This window comes from Propithecus coquereli, unplaced genomic scaffold, assembly GCF_000956105.1.
Source record: "Propithecus coquereli isolate 6110/MARCELLA unplaced genomic scaffold, Pcoq_1.0 Scaffold20, whole genome shotgun sequence".
NCBI classification, from domain to species: Eukaryota; Metazoa; Chordata; class Mammalia; order Primates; family Indriidae; genus Propithecus; species Propithecus coquereli.
The window spans coordinates 13,310,087-13,327,844 of record NW_012144967.1 but is presented as its reverse complement, the minus strand read 5'-3'; the positions used below and the strand labels follow the sequence as shown (position 1 = coordinate 13,327,844).

Sequence of the window (17,758 nt, the reverse complement as noted above, 5' to 3'; positions counted from 1 at the left end):
GCAGAGGCGACAAAGCTCCTGGGCCCCAGGGCCCGCGGAGCAGACTCTGGAGCGCGCTGCCGCCCACGGGCGCATCTAGCGCTCGTCCCCTGCCGGCAGGTGAGCGGGAGCCCGCGGGCGCCGGCCTTCTGAAGTCGCCCCGCGACCGACCGAGCAGCTGTGCCCGGCCTCTCCCTGCCCTGGGGACCTTCAGTGTCACCGCAGGCTTCCCAGGGGTCCCTCAATGCCCTACAAACCACAGCTGGAAGTTTCCCGCGGAAGGAATCAGTGTACTAACAAGGAGAGAATGTAGGACTCGCTTTATGTTAGAAATATATTATCTTCCTTCTTCTTTTTATAAAAAAGAAATTCATTTTGTGTTCCTTACTGAGTGAGGATCTGTGCCAGGCACTGTTTTATGTGAACACCAGTCTGACACAACAGGGCAGGGAGAAAGGCTTTCTTGTCAGTCTCTTTGGGCTCTTGCCTGTACCTTTAAATCAAACAAAATAGCGGCCTTTTATTCATCTCAAAGTAGACACACACAGCCAAGAAGCCGGAACAGGCACCTCCTGTAGGCAGGCAGCTGCTCCTAGTCAGGAGGTTGTGTTGGTGAACTCTGGAGTCAGAGCTGGGGCTCTGTTATCCCGACCCCCTTTTTTGGGGGCGGGTAGCATCAGCTAAGGGGGAGCATCATCTCTACCCTAGGGGCAGCGCTGGTACCAGGACCAGGCACGGACCAACCCTAGACGCGAGTCTTGGCCAAGAGAGTAAAATCAAGGTTGGGTCAGGAGCCGCAGCTAGTGTTGGGATTTGATGCTTAGAAATTTGCTTTTTATTGGAGTCAGGCAATAGGTCTTCCTTAGGAGCAGCCCTCAGGAACGCACTGGGGCATTTGGTGGAAAGACCACCAAAAGGGTCTTGCATGCTGGAGCTGCAGATGCTGTCCTTCCTGCCAGGTGTGTGTGGAGGCCAGTATGAAGCTGAAAAAGCAGGTGACCGTGTGTGGGGCTGCCATCTTCTGTGTGGCAGTCTTCTCCCTCTACCTTATGCTGGACCGAGTGCAGCATGATCCCACCCGACACCAGAATGGCGGGAACTTCCCCCGGGTGAGTCACGCCTGGTTGCTAATTTCGTGTATCTGGGCTCAGGTTATAACCCTGGCTGGAGAGTCACGTCAGCACAGGACAGGAACAATCCTTCCCAATTGGCAGGGTTTGTAGAAACCTAAAGCTAAAAACAGTGATGGCAAGAAGGAAGAAAAAATTGCAATGTGTATCGCTGCTCTGTTCTTCTGAGTTCTTGGCAGACATTGCTAATTGATTGCAGCATTCTTTCCCATTTAGCCCTGATGCAATCCTCAGCACAGTGCTCCAGGCAGGCAGCCCCGGTTGTTGAGAGTAGGTATGTGAGATGAAATCTTTGCCATCCGTGAGCTAGAGAGTGGATTACCGTCCTCAGTGGGGATGTGCACATCTCCCCATATCTGACCAGCACCGTCCGTGCCTGTAGACTCATGGTTTGCCTTCGACTGAGGAGGGAACGATCATAGTCAAGTCTCAGGTGGTGGACCCCAAGCAGGGACCCTCCCTGTGGCATAAAGAGCTGTGGGTGACAGCTTTCTGGTCTTTTGGCAGAGCCAAATTTCTGTGCTGCAGAACCGCATCGAGCAGCTGGAGCAGTTGTTGGAGGAGAACCACGAGATTATCAGCCACATCAAAGACTCCGTGCTGGAGCTGACAGCTAACGCAGAGGGCCCGCCCGCCCTGCTGCCCTACTACACGGTCAATGGCTCCTGGGTCGTGCCCCCAGAGCCCCGGCCCAGCTTCTTCTCCATCTCCCCTCAGGACTGCCAGTTTGCTTTGGGGGGCCGGGGCCAGAAGCCAGAGCTGCAGGTAAGAGTCAGAGCTGGCAGGGACCTGTGTGGCTGTGGATGGGGCGCTGAGCTGCATTCCTGCCCGGCAGATGCTCACCGTGTCAGAGGAGTTGCCGTTTGACAACGTGGACGGCGGCGTGTGGAGGCAAGGCTTTGACATCTCCTATGGCCCGCACGACTGGGATGCCGAAGACCTGCAGGTGTTTGTGGTACCCCATTCTCACAATGACCCAGGTGAGAGTCCCCAGACCCCTGGGAGCTGGGGCATGGATTGGGCTTTCTGATGGTCGGCGTAAGGGAGGGACAGTTGAAGAAGATGGTGGTGTCCTCAGGGGACCCTACATTGGCTCTCCAGGCTGGATCAAGACCTTTGATAAGTACTACACGGAGCAGACGCAGCACATCCTCAACAGCATGGTGTCCAAGCTGCAGGAGGACCCGCGGCGGCGCTTCCTCTGGGCAGAAGTCTCCTTCTTCGCCAAGTGGTGGGACAACATCAATGCCCAAAAGAGAGCAGCAGTCCGAAGGCCAGTGTCAGTCGGGGAGGCCTGGGAGGGCTGTCATCTGAGCCTGAGGCTGTGTGGGCAGGTCTTGCCTCAAGCGGTGGGTGCCAGGGTGGCAGGAGGAGGCACAGGGAGCCACGGCAGAGATGAGGAGTGATGGCAGAGGGGGAGAAGGCAAGGACTGATTTGAAGGTCACAGGCATTAGGAGAAATCACAGTTGTATGAGCGTAAGCAAAGAGAAAGCACCGGGCCTTCCCCGCGGAGGCACAGGTGGAGGGCCCGAGACAAGCAGGGCCGGGACAGGAGGGCGCTGTGTGTGGTCTTGGTCCTGGGTTCCCCTTGCTGAGTGTGAGTCCTGAACTACAGGCTGGTGGGGAACGGGCAGCTGGAGATTGCGACCGGAGGCTGGGTGATGCCGGATGAGGCCAACTCCCACTACTTCGCACTGATCGACCAGCTCATTGAAGGACACCAGTGGTTGGAGAGAAACCTTGGTGAGTCCAGGCCCCGGTGTGGGGCCAGCCCAAAGAGCCGGGCCCAGAGTGCCATGGCGGGATGCTGTAAGGCACAGGGACTGGCAGGGAGTGGTTGCTTTCTAGGCTGATTCAACCAGTGTGGGGCTGGCGTGACAGCATCTGTCCACGGCCTGCTGGAGCGTTCAGGGCCTCTCTGGCTCCCGCGCCCTGCCCAGGTGCAACCCCACGCTCTGGCTGGGCAGTGGACCCCTTTGGACACAGCTCCACCATGCCTTACCTGCTCCGCCGTGCCAACCTGACCAGCATGCTGATTCAGAGGGTGCACTATGCCATCAAGAAGCACTTTGCGGCCACCCACAGCCTGGAGTTCATGTGGAGGCAGACTTGGGGTAAGGCCAGGTAGGGTAGCGGGGTTACAGCAGCGTAGTCTTCCCTGGGGAAGAGCAGGGATATCAGAAGCAGGACCCTCCCTGCCCTTCAGAGCAGGCCCACAGGCACTGGCGCGGACTGCCACAAGTGGTCTCGCCCTCAGGTTAGGGGAGGATCACATTGATCTCTGGCACTGGAGGGCCTGCTGTCTGTGCCGGGGGCCTCAGCATGGTCTGTGTGCACCCTCTGAAGGAGCTGTGGGCTCCAGAGCCCCGTGCATCCTGCCCCCGGCCTGCATGGTCTCTCCAGCCCTGAGTCCAGCCACAGCCTCACCACCTGTCAGGGCTGCCTTGGCCCGTCAGGTCCTGACGTCCCCGTGCCCAGCTCCAGGGGCTGCCTGCTGGAGGCTGAGCATGTGCTGCGTCTTCTGCAGACCCGGACTCCAGCACAGACATCTTCTGCCACATGATGCCCTTCTACAGCTATGACGTCCCTCACACCTGTGGTCCAGATCCCAAGATCTGCTGCCAGTTTGATTTCAAACGCCTGCCCGGTGGGCGCATCAACTGCCCTTGGAAGGTGCCCCCCCGGGCCATCACAGAGGCCAACGTGGCAGAGAGGTATCTGCTGCCAGCGCCGGGCTGGACGTGGTGTCGCGATCTTGCTCCACAGAGCGCCTGCCACGCGGGGGCTGCGTGATGCAGGCCGCATTTGGAAAACGGAGGGTAGGCTCAGGTGGTGAGTTCAGGCCTGTAGCAACTGCCGTGGTGGCTCCTTACTAAGTCTCCTTGAAAACCTGGAATGGCCCTAAGCAACCACCTTTCCCAGAATGCTTTTATTTTCCTAAATGAGTATATTTTCCGATGCCCTGACATTGCCAGGGCCAGTTGACTAACTCGGAAGTGAATGATTCTCAAATTAGGAATAGTTCCTTGCAAATGTGAGACTAAATAGGCCTTCACTTAGCTCAGGTGTTCTGACTTGGCTGTAAGTCGGCTGGAATCCTCAGTGCCTAGTGGGCCTGGAACCCCACAAGACACCTTTGGTCCCACCTGACAGCCTCCAGCCACTGGGAACACAGATGTATGCCCTTTGAGAGCATTGTCAGGGACCCCTAAAGATGTCACTCTTGCTGAAATCTGCCCCTGGGAAAGTGCTGGCTAAGAGTAAACAGCAGTTGAGCCAGAGCCTCAGATAGAACAAGTTGAACTGGTTTTCGTGTTGCCACGCTCTGATTTCCATAATGTCCAAGAGGTGAAACATGTGACCAAAAGGGAAAGAAAGTGGTCTTTTGTTTCCAGAAATCTAAATGCTGATTCCAGGCAAGAATCTAGGCTATTCGGGCATGATTATTCTGAAAGCAGCAGCTGTGATGAGTGAGGCTGGCCCAGGCTTACAGAGAACAGGTCATGAGAAATAAGTTTATTTTCTCCTTTGACAGTCTTACGAGACCAGCGAATTAGGGAAAGTGGTATTGAATTAGGCAAAGAGTCCTCTCCTGAGAACACGGCAGAAAAGTATAAGCTGGGCCAATGGCATTAAGAACATTAGCAACTGCCCCGTGATAGTCATCACATGCTGATTCATAGGTTGGTCTAAAGACAGGAAGGGGCTTCTAATGATGTGCTACGGGGCTCTGTTTTTCTGTTGATTTTGCCAATAATTTGAATGAAAAAGGAAATAACTTCTGTTTATATATAGTTCCCATTATGTGCCAGGCACTATTCTAAGTGCTGGACAAATATTCGTTCATTTCATTTTAATTCTCGTAACAGTATATGGGTGCATACTGATGCCATCCTCATTTTACCAGAAACTGAGCTCAGAGAGGTTAGGTTACTTGCCCAAGGCCACCCAGCTAGTACGTGCAGAGCTGGTGCTGGCATCACGCGGCTCTGGAGTCCAGGCTCTCCAGCGCTGTGCAGCGCCAGTCACTGGTGGGCAGAATGACGCTGGAGTGTCAGAACCACAGTCCCAGAAGGTCCTGAGAGGTTGGGATGTGGATCAAATCTAACCACATGAGATTTATTAGATACAAATGAAAGGTTCTTCCCTCAGCTTTGGAAAACCGAGTATGAAAGTTCAGGGTAATAGAAGACACCTTGCTGAGCCACATACGCAGAAAACAGGGTGACTGGCAGGTACACCGTGGAGTGACACGGGGCTGTCGCAGGGGCCTGTGCACGCACGCTGCTCCCACGGCGGTGCCGGCCCCCCCAAGGGGGTGCAGTTCTGTCTTCCCTTTGGGGCTTGGCCTGGCCTGGAGCCCCCTGTGTCCAGCACTGGGCCCCTGCCTCAAGGACACTGGCCACAGAACTGCCGGCGAGCAGATGCTAAATTGTCACGTAGGGACCAAATAGACGAGGGGGAGAAAGCACAGGGGAACCAGAGCACGTCCTTGATGTGCCTAAGGATGATTATGGGGAAGAGGACTGTTTTGTTCCGTGTGGCGTCAAAGGGCAGAAGTGGGGTCAGGGAATTGGAAGCTATTGGTCACAGCCTAGCATAAGAAAGAACTTTCTGGTTGTTGGAACTGTCCAGAGAACGCCAGGTTCCCCTGGGGCCGGGTTTCCTATCTCGGGAGGTTCCCCCTGGAGGCCGAATGACTCCCCTGTACGGGGCTTTCAGAGGTTGACTCTTGGAGTCGCTCTGCTTGGTGACTTTTTATCGCTGGGACTTCACGGTGGCCCGTGTCTTTTCCTGCCCCAGGGCAGCCCTGCTCCTGGACCAGTACCGGAAGAAGTCCCGGCTGTTCCGAAGCAATGTCCTCCTGGTGCCGCTTGGCGATGACTTCCGGTATGACAAGCCCCAGGAGTGGGACGCCCAGTTCTTCAACTACCAGCGGCTCTTTGACTTCTTCAGCAGCAGGCCTGACCTCCACGTGCAGGTGTGAGGGGCTCCTGCCCAGGGGCCTCCGCGGTGCTGCAGCCCAGCCCTTCCCGTGAGCATCCTGCTCTTGTTCCCGGCTCCAAAGCAGAGGTTCCTTCCAGCTCCTGGGCGGGGCTCCCTGTCGTGTCAGGATTCACTCCCGGGCTCCCCCGCTTCTCTGCTAGGTCCAGAAGGGTGGGAGGTACAGTGCCTGCCTCTGCCCCAGCTGCAGCACCGGTGGCCGGAATCTCCAGGAGGTTCTGGAACTGATGGGAGTGGGTTGTTGGGGTTCCCACAGGCCCAGTTTGGCACCCTCTCTGACTATTTTGACGCTCTGTACAAGAGGACGGGGGTGGAGCCAGGGGCCCGGCCTCCAGGGTTTCCTGTGCTGAGCGGGGATTTCTTCTCCTACGCGGACCGGGAGGATCATTACTGGACAGGCTACTACACGTCCCGGCCTTTCTACAAGAGCTTAGACCGAGTCCTGGAAGCCCACCTGCGGTGAGATCCCACCCGCGCTCCAGCGGAGGAGGTGGAGTCAGTCTTTGGGGTGTAAGGGGGCCGGATTGGCTCAGAGGGGGACAGACGGCAGGAGGCCGAGGTGGGCAGAGACAGGGTGGGAAGGAAGAGAGTGGCACTTGCGGAACATGGCTGGGCCCGGGGAGCGGCGGGACGGGAGCTAACTGCTCTCTCCGGGCAGGGGCGCGGAGATTCTGTATAGCCTGGCCGTGGCTCACGCCCGCCGCGCTGGGCTGGCCGAGCAGTACCCGCTCTCTGACTTCACCCTCCTGACGGAAGCTCGGCGCACCCTGGGGCTCTTCCAGCACCACGACGCCATCACCGGCACTGCCAAGGAGGCCGTGGTGATGGACTACGGGGTCAGGTGGGGGCCTCCTCTCCCCATCCGCTCCACAGCCCCCCACCGCCCAGAGAAGGGATGCGGCGGGTGGTCAGTGGGCAGGCCGGCCGCGGCCCCCCGCGCTCATCTTCTCCCCGGCCCTCCCTGCCCCACTCAGGCTTCTGCGCTCGCTCGTCAGCCTGAAGCAGGTCATCATTAACGCAGCTCACTATCTGGTGCTGGGGGACAAGGAGGCCTACCACTTCGATCCCCAGGCGCCCTTCCTCCAAACGGTGAGGCCCCCCGGACCTGCCTAGGGGGACCCCCTGGGATGTGCAGGTACCATCCCAAGGCTGTGGAATGAGGGTGCTGCTCCTCTTTCCCACCCCCGCACCCAGGGTGAGTCCTGTGCCCAGGGCAGCTGGTGGCCACGTCCAGGACAGTCGTGGGAGGGGAGAAGACCGAGCCCCATGGTGACTCTTCCCTTCTGGCCCACTTGATTCCAGGATGATACCCGCTTAAGTCACGATGCCCTGCCGGAGCGCACAGTGATCCAGCTGGATTCCTCACCCAGGTGAGCCGGGCCAGGCCGGGCGCAGAGAGGCAAAGCCACTCCCTGGCTCTCAGCCCCTTCTGCCCCCACTTGCTGGGACATGGAAGGACTTGTGCCCTGGCCGCTGTACCTGCTTCCCCCGCCCGGGAGCAGCGGCCTCCTGGGTCAGCCCACCTTCTGCGCACAGGTTTGTGGTGCTATTCAACCCGCTGGAACAGGACCGGCTCAGCGTGGTGTCCCTGCTGGTCAACTCACCCCGTGTGCGTGTCCTTTCGGAGGACGGTCAGCCTCTCGCTATGCAGATCAGTGCACACTGGAGCTCTGCCACCGAAGTGGTCCCTGACGTCTACCAGGTGAGGCGAAGGCTCGGCAGGTGGGCCTGGCCTTGGCTCTCTGTGCCCATCTTTGCCCCCTACCCCCCGGACTTCACTTTGCCCACCGAGCCCAGCTTCCCACCCTCCTGCCCGTGGCCCTGCTCACTCCCCAGGCGAGGGCGGGTGTCTTGGGAAGAGGGGTTAGCCAGAGGACAGTCACTCTTGGGATTTGAGTATGTCCTTGAGAGCAAGGGGAAGGTTGGTCTGGTAAAGACAGTAGCAAAAATAGCAGTTATAATGCCCTGTCGTTCATTCATTCAACACTTACTGAAGCTTAATGTGTGGTTACCATCTATTTCCTTTTCTTTTGTTTTCTTTTTTTTTTTTTTTTTGAGACAAAGTCTCACTCTGTCGCCCTGGGTAGAGTGCAGTGACATCACCGTAGCTCACTGCAGCCTCAAACTACTGGGCTCAAGTGATCCTCCTGCCTCAGCCTCCGGAGTAGCTGGGACCACAGGCACACGCCACCATGCCTGGCTAATTTTTCTATTTTTTGTAGAGATGGGTCTGGCTCTCGCTCAGGCTGGTCTCAAACTCCTGACCTCAAGTGATCCTTCCACCTCAGCCTCCCACAGTGCTAGGGTTACAGGTGTGAGCCACCTCACCTGGCCATAGTTTTTCAAATATCATTTGAGACTCATAAAGTCTGATGGGGATGAAGGGGCAAGTAATACCACCCCCACTGTCAGGAGGGGACAGAGGCCCTGTGTCAGTAAGCGAGTGCCCCAGCACTAGAATCCCAGGCCTGCGTCCGGAACTGAAGCCCACGCGTGGCACCTGCCTCCTTACGCCTCCTGTGGCTGCAGGTGTCTGTGCCCATCCGCCTGCCGGCCCTGGGCCTGGGTGTGCTGCAGCTGCACCTGGGCCTGGATGGGCCCCGCACGGTGCCCTCGTCTGTGCGCATCTATCTGCACGGCCGGCAGCTGTCCGTCAGCAGGCACGACGCATTCCCTCTCCGCGTCATTGACTCCGGCACCAGCGACTTCGCCCTCAGCAACCGATACATGCAGGTCTGGTTCTCAGGCCTTACTGGGCTCCTCAAGGTAAAGGCCAGGGGCCAGAGCAGGGGCTGTGTTGGTGGGGTGGGGCAGAGCTGCCTCCCTGCCGAGAATGTGCTGCCACCTGACTGAGCAGGTGTGGGCCATCTGGGCTCCAAGCTGACGGCACAGGGAAGCTGGGCGTGGCTCCTTGGGGAAGTTAGTCCGTGCCCTCCCAGGAGGCAGGCCTGACATGCTGGTGTGGGGCCAGGGGTCAGGGCTGTGTTTCTTGGCAGAGCATCCGAAGGGTGGATGAGGAGCAGGAGCAGCGGGTGGACATGGAGTTCCTCGTCTACGGCACCCGTACGTCCAAAGACAAGAGTGGAGCCTACCTCTTCCTGCCTGATGGCGAGGCCAAGGTAGCCTAAAGGCACCTCGGAAAACCCTGCGCCTGGGGCTTGGACCCCACTCAGCCCAGGGTGCGGGGCCAGAGCTCACTGGGATGAGAACTTCTCTTGCTCAACCCTGGGCCGGCACCTCCCTGCGTGGCTCTCCTGCCGTGGGTTCAGCAGCCACCCACTCTTTCCCCAGCCCTACGTCCCTAAGGAGCCCCCCGTGCTGCGTGTCACTGAAGGCCCTTTCTTCTCAGAGGTGGTTGCGTACTACGAGCATGTTCACCAGGTGGTCCGGCTTTATAACCTGCCAGGTGAGCCCTGCAGATGAGGAGGGGTCCGAAAGGAGGTGTGGGCTCCACAGGCTGCGACACATTCTTCCTCTGCCCCTTCTCTGTGCATGTGTGCGTCTGTTCCCAGCACGCGTGTCATTTCAGACAGGGAGGCTTAATTCTCCTGGAGAAAAGGTCGTGCAAAAATGCCCTGGGAATTTCCCAGGAGGGTGGGCGAAGCCTCTCCGCAGCCTGGCTCCGAGTTCTCCCTGCCTGGGCCCTTGGGCTGTAGCTTGTTCTCACACCTTGCTGTGCCCCCTGCTTTGTCCCTGTGTCCAGGGGTGGAGGGGCTGTCTCTGGACATGTCATCCCTGGTGGACATCCGGGACTATGTCAACAAGGAGCTGGCCCTGCGCATCCACACAGACATCGACAGCCAGGGTACCTTCTTCACAGACCTCAATGGCTTTCAGGTGATCCCTGGGGCCGGGACCCTGGAGACCCCACAGAGTAGAACTTGGGCTGTGTTGTTTGCCTCTGCCGAGGGCGCTGGGGGTGGTCCGCCCTGATGAGAAAGAGGAATTGGAGGCGAGGGTGATCAGGAACTCCTTCAGACTGGGGACCCAAAGGGGCCCAAGTGGTGCCCACATGCCCTTGACCTGCTGGCCTTGCCCCCCAGGTGCAGCCCCGGCGGTATCTGAAGAAGCTGCCCCTGCAAGCCAACTTCTACCCCATGCCAGTCATGGCCTACGTCCAGGACGCGCGGAGGCGCCTCACGCTGCACACTGCCCAAGCCCTGGGCGTCTCCAGCCTGGGAGACGGTGAGTGGGAGAGCAGCTCTGCCGAGGGTATGAGACAGGAAGAGAAGCCCACCCCCAGCCTCGCCTCCGTCCTGCCTGTGTTGCCTCCACGCTGGGACAAGGGGCAAGCCATTGCTGGCTCCCGAGGTCACCCCTGGGCACAGCAGGAGGGCGGTAGCCACTGCCGTCCTGGCCCCGGTGGAGGCAGCTGGGTGGTGACTGTCCTGTCGGATCCTCTCAAGAAGCAGCAGGGTGCTGAGTGATTCTCAGCTAAGGCGTGCGACCCCCTCGCCTGGCCAGCGATGAGAGTAGGGACAGTTCGAAAGTGCACTCAGTGTTATAATGAAATATTTAGGAATGGAGAGAAGTTCATATGGTATTCCTAGTAATGGTCATTAAAAGAGAGGGTGACAAAACAAGGGCATAAGGAACACCGGCCTGGGGTCAGACCTGGCCAGCTGGGCAGCTCCAGGTGGGTCCCACATCCTCAGGGCAAAATGAGCAGTTTGGACTTGGTCGCCTCTGAGGCTTGAGATCCTCTGTCCCTGGGACAGAGCCTTTGTGAAGGGCCGAGCTGACAGTGCCCGGTCGAGGCTGTGCGTGTGGCCTGGCAGCTGGTGTGGGGGCCTGACTCGCTGCAGAGACAGGGTGGGTGTGGCCCTGCCAGGAGCAGCCTGTCCACCTGTGACCCCTGTGCCAGGGATCCATGTTGGGGTTTGGGACATCTTGCTGTGATTGCTCGGGGTAAAAAGACAGCCGCTGCGGAAGTCGGAGTGAGGGGCTGGGGAAGGGAAAGAGCGGGTAGGGCCCCCGGCCTATAGTGTGGGGGAGACGGGGTGTGGCCCCCGGAGAGCCTGCAGAAAAGGTGCTGGGAAAGTCCTCACCCCACCATCTGCCCGCTGTGCAGCCGGCCCGCCCCACACACAGTCACTATAAGAAAGCAGGCTGGGCGCGGTGGCTCGCACCTGTAATCCTAGCACTCTGGGAGGCCGAGGCGGGTGGATCGCTCAAGGTTGGGAGTTCGAGACCAGCCTGAGCAAGAGTGAGACCCTGTCTCTACTAAAAAATAGAAAGAAATGATCTAGACAACTGAAAATATATAGAGAGAGAAAAAATTAGCTGGGCATGGTGGTGCATGCCTGTAGTCCCAGCTACTCGGGAGGCTGAGGCAAGAGGATCGCTTGAGCCCAGGAGTTTGAGGTTGCTGTGAGCTAGGCTGACGCCACGGCACTCACTCTAGCCCAGGCAACAGAGTGAGACTCTGTCTCAAAAAAAAAGAAAGCAGAGGTGGTCACCTGCTGCGTCTTTTCCCCAGGGCAAGCACATGCCACCTAATGGGTGTCTGCCTGCCTTGCCACCTGGCTGTCCTAGCTGCAGCCCTGCTCCAAAGAGACGAGGCAGCCGGAGCTGCAGTCCGGCCTGCCAGGCTGCTCTGCCTGCCCCGTGAGAACAGGGACGGGAGAGCATGTGTTTGCGTCATGATAAAATCTGCCCAACTGGTGAAAACCTGCCCCTGATTAGGGAGTCCACAGCAACACTACCGATGGCTGCTGATTTTGGTGTTTTGTTTGCTCATTCATTTAGTTTTATGTAGCTAGTGTCGGTACAGTTTCCGGCCTGGGCGCCTGGGCCCAGTCCCCACTCCCGAGCCCCAGAGCTTGGGTGGTGAACTGCCAGGGTCAGCCTGCCCCCTGGGCCTCCCGTTTCCTCATCTGTAAAATAAGGCGCGGGGCCACCCTTCTCGCAGCTCCCTTCCAGCTTCGGGATCCCGTGACATCTTACCCTCCCCAGTGACTCAGCTTCTTGCCCATCTCACTGGGCTTGTCCCTCAGGGCCTGGTTGGGCTTCTCCTTCCAAAGGTCGGTGCCTGCCTGGGGCTGGGGTGGCAAGCCGGGCTCACAGTGCACCTCTGCAGGCCAGCTGGAGGTGATCTTGGACCGGCGACTGATGCAGGATGACAACCGGGGCCTAGGCCAAGGGCTCAAGGACAACAAGAGGACCTGCAACCATTTCCGCCTGCTGCTAGAACGGCGAGCCGTGGGCAGCAAGGTAGGATCTGGGCCAGGGAGCCAGGTCACGCTAGTTCCTGTGGGTGTCCCTGGGGGTTCCAGCCTAGGACTTGAGCATGGCTGGAGGTGAGCAAGGAATGGAGAGAGCAGGGCTTAGTTCGGGGATGGGGGCAGTGTGGCATTTGCCGACCCATCTCCTGCAGCCTGGCGCCTCCCTCCCCCAGCAGCACCCGGTCACCTGTGCCCCTCATGTTCATCCCCCACCTTCCTCTGTGCTGCCCTGCTCTGCCTGCCTCTGGCCCGGGCGTTTTCTAACCCTCCAGTCCAACCCCGCTCATCTCATGACTTTTTCTCCAAACTGGCCGCCACGTGTAGGGGCTTCATCTTCCCCAGCAGCAAGAGCAGTAACTCAGAGGTGAGGGTCAGCGGTGGGACTGGCAACTAGTGTGAGTTAGCTGTCCCTGCTGTCGGAGCCCACGATGCCGGAGCCTGCTGCTCAGTCCCCTGGGTCTGTGGCTCGGTCACTGGTTCCTCAGATAGATATGGAGCATCAGCTTAGCTGGAGGCTGAGGGGAACGTGAGGCTTGCCCTCAGCCGGCGGAGCCACAGCACCGCTGGGCCTAAGAGCCAGGCTGGCCCTGGGGCTGCGGTGTCATGCTTGAACCCACAGGATGGTTCGGGTCACTTTCTCCATCGGAGGCGGTACCCACGGTGCAGCCCGCGTCCACTGTCCTCCCTGCACGGTGACCCCTCCGTGTGGTGGGAGGCGTGGCTGGTGGGGGTGTGTTGCTCACGATAGTGTTACGCAAGCAGAAAAACCAAGAATAGAGAAGAAACGGCCTAGTGAAATAGCCCCTCTCTGCGTTGGGCAAGGTGGGAAGAGGCCACACTTGACCAGTTGGGGGAACTGCCTGGAGCCAGGCACCCCCTTGTGTCCAGACACCCCAAGAAAACTCTTTCCAAAGGAACCAGCCTGATGTGCTTCCGGCCCGCCTCACCCTCACCCTTCAGGCCGGCCGCGCTCCCTCACCGACACCTTTGGCCACTCGTGCAGGTCCAAGACGGCCGCTCCGTCAGCTATCCGTCCCTGCTCAGCCACCTGACCTCCGTGCACCTGAACACCCCGGCACTGGCCCTGCCCGTAGCCAGGCAGCAGCTCCCAGGCCCCGGCCTGCGCTCGTTTCACCCTCTGGCTTCCTCGCTGCCCTGTGACTTCCACCTGCTCAACTTGCGCTCGCTCCAGGCGGAGGTGAGTGCCAGCCCAGCTCTGCTCTGGGGCCACGCTCCGGCCTTGCCTTACCATGCTCTGCCCTGTCCCAGCACCGCTCTGAGCTCTGAGGGGCTCCGCCCCTCCGCTGCCCTTTGCACTGATGTCCGATGTCTGTCGTCCAGGATGACACCCTGCCCTCGGCAGAGACCGCACTCATCTTGCACCGCAAGGGTTTCGACTGCGGCCTTGAGGCCAAGAACTTGGGCTTCAACTGCACCACGAGCCAAGGCAAGGTGAGCAGGCCCGTGGTGCGCCCCGTGAGAGGAGCCGGAGCTCGGCGAGACTAGCCTGAGCTCGGGCGACAGGAGGGAGAAGAAAGTGTCCCTCCCAGGCTTTCTGGAGAGAAAGGGAGGAGGCCGTTGATACGTGTTTTCAGAGATGCTGCGCCCTGGCAGGAGCAGGTGCCCGACAAAGCGTGGCACGGCTTGAGAACTTTCATTCCCTGAGTAGGGCTCTGTATCAAGCAAAGTGGGAGATGGCACAAAGAAAAAAACCAAGAATCTTCACGCCGGTACGCCGTAGGCTGCGTGCGTCGTTCCAGCGGCACTGACAAAGGCTGTCGCGTGCCAGACCCTGTGCCGGGCTCCCATGGTTCCGAGGTGAACCAAGACGTGGTCCTTGTTTGCAAAGAGCTCGCGGCTCATTGACACGGTTCCTACTCTGGGATCTGTGGACAGGCTTTGGGTTGAGCAAAGCTCAGTAGGCCCCGAGACTGGACACAGACGCAGAGGGGTGAGACGGCATGTTGCTGCTGAGAGGGCCACAGCTCCTGTCAGGTCCTTAACGAGGTGACAAGTTATGTAGATGAAGAGCTGCGTTACTGTGTGTCTCGGCACCCAGTACAATCTGCACCCTCTCTGCTCTACGCAGGTGGCCCTGGGGAGCCTTTTCCATGGCCTGGACGTGGCGTTCCTGCAGCCGACCTCTCTGACATTGCTGTACCCACTGGCCTCGCCTTCCAACAGCACCGACGTCTACGTGGGGCCCATGGAGATCGCCACCTTCCGCCTCCGCTTGGGCTAGCGCTTCTCGTGGCCTGATGGGAAAGTTCATCCACAGAGACCGCCTCTTTCCGTTACGATCGGGTTGGACGATCCGCACGGGGTATCCTGTCCTGATCTGCCTCCCAGAACTGAGACAGACTGGGCTGCGCCCTCATCTTCTGTTTATTGCTGCTTCTGTATTTGGGGCAACCCACAAGCCCAGTGGCACGTAAATGGGGCAGGCCAGCGAGGTCAGGGAGGGAAGGCCCTTGGTCAGAGCAGGCGGTGCCAGACTCGGCTGCCGGTTGTGCGTGGCCACCAGCGGGACACAGGCTCAAGCACCCGTCCTTTTCCTGAAGGGGAGGCAGGAGACGCTGAGGCCCACAGAAGAGGTGAGGGAGGCTAAGCAGGTAACCGCCAGCAGAGGGTCAGTGTGGCGAGAGCTGGCTCTAGGGGAACCCTGTGTTCTGTGGAGACCGCGTGTCTGGTGTGACCAGGACCAGAGCGACTCTGGGAAGAGAAGGATGGGGACCCAGAGTTAGCAGTGGGTGGAGAGTTGAAGGAATCCATGCTTCTCCGAATGGTCTGAAGGCCTTGCTGCTCTCTGTGATGGCTCCACTCTGTGCCACCTGGCCTACGTGCCCTGGCTCGGGGCTGCAGGGTGGCAGGAAGGACTCACTAGAGACTGTCACGGCCAGAGGTCATAGGACACTTCAGGTATCAAAACCCCTGTGGCAAGCCGGGCACATGGCCTATGTGTTGACTGACTTGCGGGAGGGTGGCAGGGGCATGGGGGTCCTTCACCCTACCTGCCCCCTCTCTGGCCCCTGTACTCTGTACACCGCCATTCCCAGGAGCTCCTGCCTGTCACGGGCTTGGTCCTAGTTCCTCCACCTGGAAAGAAAGTGAATCCTCCGAGACCCATGTGCTCAGGCAGCTTGAGAAGGCTTTCAGCACCACGCCTGGCAGTCGGGCCTGCGGTCCGTCCTTCCACAGAAACCCTCGATTCCTGGCCGGAGCACAGGGATGGGAGACTACGTTAGGAGGCAGTATGGCTGCCCACGAGCCCTCACTGCAGCTTCGGTTAACACAGAAACATTTACGATGGTCTCTACAGGCGTGGGAAAGATACTCGGTAAAATTTAAAATCCATCCCTTATTAAAACTCTTAGTAAGTTAAGACTAGAAAGAAACATCCTAATCTAGATAAAGGCCTCTCTCAGAAATGAAGGTATTGGCATTCTAAAGAGTCAGACACCACAGGCGTTCCCATCAAAGTCAGAAAGTAGCCAAGGGCAGCTGTTACTTAGCAACGTCGTGGCCCTACTAACCCCTGGATGAGGTAGATGAGGGAGACCAGGAAGAATTCGCACCGTCGCCATTTGTGGACAATAAAATCGCCTACCTTGAAACTCTGAGAGAATGAAGTGAAGACCTATTCAGAGTATTCTGGAAGTTCACCCAGTGATACTACACATCATGTCTGTGTAAGGATTTTGGTTCTTCCCAGATCAGCCGATAAATTCAATGTAATTCCAATGAGAGTGGATACTTTTTGCAGTTTGCCAGGTTCTGAAGTTCACTTGGAAGAGTAAATGTGTGAGGATACTCAGACAGTTCTGAATGATGAGTGGGGCGTGGGGCGGTGAGGAAGAGGCGCTCCTGCTGCCGGCCTTCCCAGAGGACTCGCTGCCACGAGCTCACTCAGTGTGACCTGGAGTGGGTCAGACAGACGACGGGAAAGATGGAGAGTCCAGAGACAGACCCAGGGACACAGGCATTTAGTATATGGTAGGAGGAGTATTTTAAATGGGGAAAAAGATGGATTATTTAGTTAATAATACTTTGGGACTACTCACTATCTATTAAAGTAAGTTAGATCTCTACCTCACAGTTTCTGCAAAAATTAGTTCCAGAGGGAAAAAACAAAAAAATAAAACTACAAAATTACTCAAGAAAATATATATTTATACCACTGGTGTGGGAAGGTCTTTTCTAAACAACATGAAAGCTAAAAGATAATAATAAGGGAAAAGATAAACATTTTACCACAAAAAAGTGTTGAGGCCAGGTATGGTGGCTAATGCCTGTAATCCCAGCACTTTGGGAGGCTGAGGCAGGAGGATTGCTTAAGGCCAGGAGTTTGAGACCAGCCTGGGCAACATAGCAAGACCCTATCTCTACAAAAAATTTTTAAAATTAGCCAGGTGTGATGGTGTGTGCCTGTAGCCCTAGCTACTTGGGAGGGCTGGTGCAAGAGGATCACTTGAGCCTGGGAATTTGAGGCTGCAGTGAGCTATGATCATGCCACTGCATTCCAGCCTGGGTGACAGAGCAAGATTCTGTCTTAAAAAGCTTCCTGACATTGGATTTGGCAATGATTTCTTGCATATGACACTAAAAGCACAGGCAACAACAACAAAAAAATATATAGACTATAACAAAATCATCTTTTGTGCATCCAAGGACACAACAGAGTGAAAAGGCAACTCACGAAATGGGAGAAAATACAAATCATATCTGATAAGGGGTTAATATCAGAATATATGAAGAATTCCTTTAACTCAACAACAAAAAACTGAACCCAGTTAGAAAATGGGCAAAAGGACAGACATTTCTCCCAAGAAGATATACAAATAGTCAATAACCACATGAAAATATGCTCAGCATCACTACTCATTAGGGAAATGCAAATCAAAACCACAAGACTCCAATTCACATTATAGGAGAGCTATAATGAAAAAAAAACATTACAGGCAGTGGCTCATGCCTATAATCCTAGCACTTTGGGAGGCTGAGGCCAGAGGATCGCTTGAGCCCAGGGGTTTGAGGTTGCAGTGAGCTAGGATGACACCACTGCACTCTAGCCCTCAACAGAGCAAGACCAAGTGGTTCGTTGGTATGGCATCTTTCCACTAGTGGCTAGTCTCATTGTTTATACGGTTGCTTACACACAGCATCACTTTCGTCTTAACTTTTTTATTTGATTTTGAGAATCCGTGTTTCCCCTTATGACCACGCCTCAAAAGCAAAAATCCACTGCACGTCCAGGTGAGCCTGCAGCGAAGAGAAAGGTGACGACAATGGAAATGAAAGTAGAAGAGATTAAGCGTTCAGAGAAAGGCCAGACGCCACCATTCGTTGGGAAAGCATTAGGCTTCTGTCGCCCAACTATCGGAACAATTATAAAGATGATGTGAGAATAGTGGAACATGGGA

The 17,758-nt window shown here is 57.1% G+C and overlaps 1 protein-coding gene across 2 annotated transcripts; it reads left to right on the top strand.

The window, feature by feature from the left end:
• The first annotated feature begins 13 nt into the window (after nucleotides 1-13).
• MAN2A2 (mannosidase, alpha, class 2A, member 2) lies at nucleotides 14-16,430 on the top strand. Of its 2 annotated transcripts, none has more exons than XM_012643733.1 (23): nucleotides 14-99; nucleotides 939-1,088; nucleotides 1,617-1,874; nucleotides 1,945-2,089; nucleotides 2,211-2,382; nucleotides 2,726-2,853; nucleotides 3,051-3,224; nucleotides 3,638-3,824; nucleotides 5,914-6,091; nucleotides 6,371-6,573; nucleotides 6,773-6,955; nucleotides 7,089-7,203; nucleotides 7,417-7,484; nucleotides 7,651-7,816; nucleotides 8,644-8,847; nucleotides 9,111-9,233; nucleotides 9,406-9,520; nucleotides 9,818-9,951; nucleotides 10,158-10,299; nucleotides 12,194-12,327; nucleotides 13,342-13,536; nucleotides 13,680-13,790; nucleotides 14,428-16,430. In XM_012643733.1, exons 2-23 carry the CDS (start codon nucleotides 957-959, stop codon nucleotides 14,578-14,580), a joined length of 3,420 nt encoding a protein of 1,139 aa, XP_012499187.1. In that variant the 5' UTR covers nucleotides 14-99; nucleotides 939-956; the 3' UTR covers nucleotides 14,581-16,430. The 2 variants fall into 2 exon arrangements, with proteins under 2 accessions (XP_012499187.1, XP_012499186.1); XM_012643732.1 differs by having other exon boundaries at nucleotides 8,644-8,880.
• Nucleotides 16,431-17,758: the final 1,328 nt, after the last annotated feature.